The 5,429-nt window shown below is 41.4% G+C and overlaps 1 protein-coding gene across 1 annotated transcript in view; it reads right to left on the reverse strand.

The window, feature by feature from the left end:
• LOC106882791 (uncharacterized) overlaps positions 1–5,429 on the reverse strand; it is a 45,655-nt gene that overhangs the window by 26,505 nt on the left and 13,721 nt on the right. The window contains 2 exon segments of the mRNA XM_052977852.1: positions 598–634; positions 2,870–5,379. Coding sequence (XP_052833812.1) covers positions 598–634; positions 2,870–5,379 — 2,547 coding nt within the window.

Genomic DNA, 5,429 nt, shown 5'->3' on the forward strand with positions numbered 1-5,429 from the left:
GACAGACAGACCTTAAAAGGTGATGATGATCATTATTAACATTTGACGGATATTTGTCCTCATTTTATTTGTTGTTAACACAATATTTCAGCTGATTTACCCTCCAGCCTTCATCAGGTGTCTTGGGGAAATTTCGAATAGGGTTCTCATTCCTAACATATTTTTCGAAGTTATCATCATCATTATTATTATTATAGTTATTATTATTATTATTCAGGTCACTGCCTGGAATCGAACTCGGAATCTTGGTGTTAGTAGCCCGCGCTCTTAACCACTACATCATATACCTGTGGGCATATGGAGTAGTGGTTGATGATATATATAATCTGATATATATGGGTTGAATTCATAATGACCTTGTTTTGTCTGACCATTAAAGATAGTACTGTCAGCAGTGGTGGTCAGTTGGACTGTCACCACTACTACTACTATCAACATCGTCATCACCACCATAATTATTCTTTACGGACCCAAGACCTGCCATTTAAAGGTTGCTGCAGTACAGTTGATTAAACCTATCCCCAGAATTTCACTGGTATTTTGATGATATTAATATTGAATATTAGAGAGAGACGATATAATATGTATTTAACTAACCTGGGACAGCATCAAAGTCACCACATCATAGCATTGCCTGAAAGTTATACAAAGAGGAAAGACAAAAAAATTATTATTATTAGATTAATGAAAACAAATGTAATTAGGTCATTATAATCTAATTACATCAATAATTACATATACACAAATACACATTGTACATGTGTGTATGTGTGTATATATATATATATATATATATATATATATATTATTGGCTAAACTGGCAATATGACCATCCCCAAGTACAACAATATATATATATATATATATATATATGAGTGAAGGAATGGAGTAGATAAAATCTGGGCTACATATGTTTCATAGCAAGTGGAACATCGGAACTGGTAAATATCCAAACAAGGTGTATATCACAAGTTACTCTTCAGACCAAGGGTGTCTTAATTAAATGAAGTTAACACTGTCAATACGAGGCTCATTTTAACACAGAGAAGATGCGATAAGGAAAGAATCAACAACCTTGCACCCTAATAAACCCCTTATGTTCCTGAAAATTGTTTCTTACACTTTCTATGGATTGGTTGAAGCTCACCTTCCTACACCTCAATCCCTGGATCCTACATTTATACATAAACGATGATGATGATGATGATGAAGGTGGGGACCCAAAACAACCCAGAATTTTGCAATATATTTTCTTTGCTTACTTTTACATATTAACACTATTATCACCGTCAAAGTATTCTCCATTTGAAGCAATGCATCGACCCAGACATGTTTTCCACTATTTGTAGCAGTGCTGCTTTTTGAAGCCTCCATCATATTTTTCCTTGCCTCTGCCACATCTGCAAATTCTGTAGCACCAGCTTTTGTCACTATTGATGACCTTTGATAAAAGATACGGATTGACTTCCAGCTTGTTCTTTCAGTTCACCAAATGCATTCAACCATGACTGCTTTTGATCTTCTGTGAGCAAGTGAGGCATAAATTTTGCTGCAACACTTTTCATTTGCTATTCCTTGCTCAAAATTCCTTGACAGGAGTTCCAGGACTCACCAATCATATCAACAAGTTCGTCAATTGTTCGGTGACAGTCTTCCAAAATCAGTTCATGAATTTTCATGATGTTTTCATTTATTTGGGAGCTCGATGGCTGCCCTGAATGAGGTTCGTCCTCAATCGACAAGTGACCATTCGAAAAGCATGGAAACCACTCGTGAACTTGTGTTTTGCTCATGGCAGTGTCCTTCCAAGTTGTTTGAAGCACGACAACTGTTTCGGCTGCTGTTTTCTCCAGCAGAAAACAGAATTTCATGGAAGCATGCTGTTCCTTCATTTCAGCCATTGCAAAAATCGATGAACAGGGGAGGAGCCCTGCAAAACAAAGATGCACCACATGGTAATAGGACCACACCCAAAGTTGCCGGTTGGCAGACTGATGCCTGAGTATCACATCAAGTGGCTTCTAGCAGCAGAAGCCTAAACTTCAATGGCTTTGCCCCACAGAGAACGTTTCCGGTTACTTTTGGGTACCCCCGCGTATATTCGACATGCTCTCTACATTATAGACCAACGATATATATACACACCTGAGTAAACACAGCAATCTATATATGGTACGATGAACAACTATAGCCATGACATTTAGGATGGAGAGAAGCGTTAATGTGGATTATAAAGACCCCAGTACATGACTGGTATTGTATTTAATCAGCCTTGCAAAGATGGAAGGACAAGGTGACCTTGGCAGGATTTGAACTCAGAACATAAAGAGTGGTAAATAAATACCACAAGGTATTTTGCCAAACAGTAATCAGATACAACAACAGGAGAAAAGAGGGGGGCGCAATTTATTAAATAAACCCCTGGATATTACTGGTACAGATTTTGACCCCAGATTGTTAATAGATACTCTGGGAGGATTTGAACTTGGAACATAAACAGATCAAACTAAACACTGTAAGGGAATGATTCTGCATTTAGCCCAGGGTCAGAGGAAAGAGGAAAATTAAAAGAGAGGGAGGTGAGGTGTTTTACATGGAAAGAAAGAAAGAAAAGAGAGGATTTGAACTTGAAACGTTGACGTAACGAAGGATGAGATGAAATAAAGAATCTAGTCAGGTAACAACAACAACAATTATAATTATGATGATTAATTAATGAAGTTAGATTACAGTGTCATTAGAGTGTGAGAGAGAGAGAGAGAGTTAAAGCATGACGACCCATGGTGGGATTATGACATGAACGACTCAAAACAAGAAAACAAACATTACTGAAACAGATTTGGATAATCCATATCCATTGGGGACTTACTCTTGAACTGCCAGGTGTAAAGGTGTGTTACCGCGTTCGTCCATTTTATTGGCATCGATGCCATTCTGTTGTAGGAGAGGTTTTATAGTGTCTGTTTGTCCATTAAAAGAGGCATGATGTAGAGGTGTCCAACCACGGATGCTCACAGCACTGACATCAGTGCCATGTTGTTGTAGGAGAAGTTGAATACTGCCTGTGTGTCCGTTCTGACAGGCAAGATGTAGTGGTGTCCAACTATGGATGGTCACAGCCCTGACATCAGTGCCATTCTGTTGTAGTAGAAGTTTTATAGTGTCTGTGTGTCCCTTATAAGAGGCAAGATGTAGAGGTGTCCAACCATCGATGGTCACAGCCCTGACATCAGTGCCATTTTGTTGTAGGAGAAGTTGAATAGTGTCTGTGTGTCCATTCTGAGAGGCAAGATGTAGAGGTGTCCAACCATCGTTGGTCACAGCCCTGACATCAGTGCCATTTTGTTGTAGGAGAAGTTGAATACTGTCTGTGTGTCCATGCTGAGAGGCAAGATGTAGAGGTGTCCAACTATGGATGCTCACAGCACTGACATCAGTGCCATTCTGTTGTAGTAGAAGTTTTATAGTGTCTGTGTGTCCGTTATAAGAGGCAAGATGTAGAGGTGTCCAACCATCGATGGTCACAGCCCTGACATCAGTGCCATTTTGTTGTAGGAGAAGTTGAATAGTGTCTGTGTGTCCATAATAAGAGGCAAGATGTAGAGGTGTCCAACCACAGTTGTTCACAGCCCTGACATCAGTGCCATTTTGTTGTAGGAGAAGTTGAATAGTGTCTGTGTGTCCATTCTGAGAGGCAAGATGTAGAGGTGTCCAACCATCGTTGGTCACAGCCCTGACATCAGTGCCATTTTGTTGTACGAGAAGTTGAATAGTGTCTGTTTGTCCATTCTGAGAGGCAAGATGTAGAGGTGTCCAACCATCGTTGGTCACAGTCCTGACATCAGTGACATTTTGTTGTAGGAAAAGTTGAATAGTGCCTGTGTGTCCATTCCGAGAGGCAAGATGTAGAGGTGTCAAACCTGTGTTGGTCACAGCCCTGACATCAGTCCCATTTTGTTGTAGGAGAAGTTGAATAGTGTCTGTGTGTCCATTCTGAGAGGCAAGATGTAGAGGTGTCCAACCACCGTTGGTCACAGTCCTGACATCAGTGCCATTTTGTTGTAGGAGAAGTTGAATAGTGTCTATGTGTCCATTCTGAGAGGCAAGATGTAGAGGTGTCGAACCACGGTTGTTCACAGCCCTGACGTCAGTGCCATTTTGTAGTAGGAGAAGTTTAATTGTGTCTCTGTGTCCATTATAAGAGGCAAGATGTAGAGGTGTCCAACCATCGTTGTTCACAGCACTGACATCAGTGCCATTTTGTTGTAGGAGAAGTTGAATAGTGTCTGTGTGTCCATTCTGAGAGGCAAAATCTAGAGGTGTCGAACCACGGTTGTTCACAGCCCTGACATCAGTGCCATTTTGTTGTAGGAGAAGTTCAATTGTATCTGTGTGTCCATTCTGAGTGGCAAGATGTAGAGGTGTCCAACCATCGTTGGTCACAGCCCTGACATCAGTGCCATTTTGTTGTAGGAGAAGTTTTATAGTGTCTGTGTGTCCATTCCGAGAGGAAAGATGTAGCGGTGTCAAACCTGTGTTGGTCACAGCCCTGACATCAGTGCCATTTTGTTGTAGGAGAAGTTGAATAGTGTCTCTGTGTCCATTCTGAGAGGCAAGATGTAGAGGTGTCCAACCATCGTTGGTCACAGCCCTGATATCAGTGCCATTTTGTTGTAGTAGAAGTTGAATAGTGTCTGTGTGTCAATTCTGAGAGGCAAGATGTAGAGGTGTCCAACCACCGTTGGTCACAGCCCTGACATCAGTGCCATTTTGTTGTAGGAGAAGTTGAATAGTGTCTGTGTGTCCATGAAAAGAGGCAACATGTAGAGGTGTCCAACCATCGTTGGTCACAGCACTGACATCAGTGCCATTTTGTTGTAGGAGAAGTTGAATAGTGTCTGTGTGTCCATTCTGAGAGGCAAGATGTAGAGGTGTCGAACCACGGTTGTTCACAGCCCTGACACCAGTGCCATTTTGTTGTAGGAGAAGTTGAATAGTGTCTGTGTGTCCATTCCGAGAGGCAAGATGTAGAGGTGTCGAACCACGGTTGTTCACAGCCCTGACATCAGTGCCATTTTGCTGTAGGAGAAGTTCAATTGTGTCTGTGTGTCCATTCTGAGAGGCAAGATGTAGAGGTGTCCAACCATCGTTGGTCACAGCCCTGACATCAGTGCCATTTTGTTGTACGAGAAGTTGAATAGTGTCTGTGTGTCCATTATAAGAGGCAAGATGTAGAGGTGTCCAACCATCGTTGGTCACAGCACTGACATCAGTGCCATGTTGTTGTAGGAGAAGTTGAATAGTGTCTCTGTGTCCATTATAAGAGGCAAGATGTAGAGGTGTCGAACCACGGTTGTTCACAGCCCTGACATCAGTGCCATTTTGTTGTAGGAGAAGTTTTATAGTGTCTGTGTGTCCATTCTGAGAGG

Source organism: Octopus bimaculoides, chromosome 29 (genome assembly GCF_001194135.2).
Source record: "Octopus bimaculoides isolate UCB-OBI-ISO-001 chromosome 29, ASM119413v2, whole genome shotgun sequence".
NCBI classification, from domain to species: domain Eukaryota; kingdom Metazoa; phylum Mollusca; class Cephalopoda; order Octopoda; family Octopodidae; genus Octopus; species Octopus bimaculoides.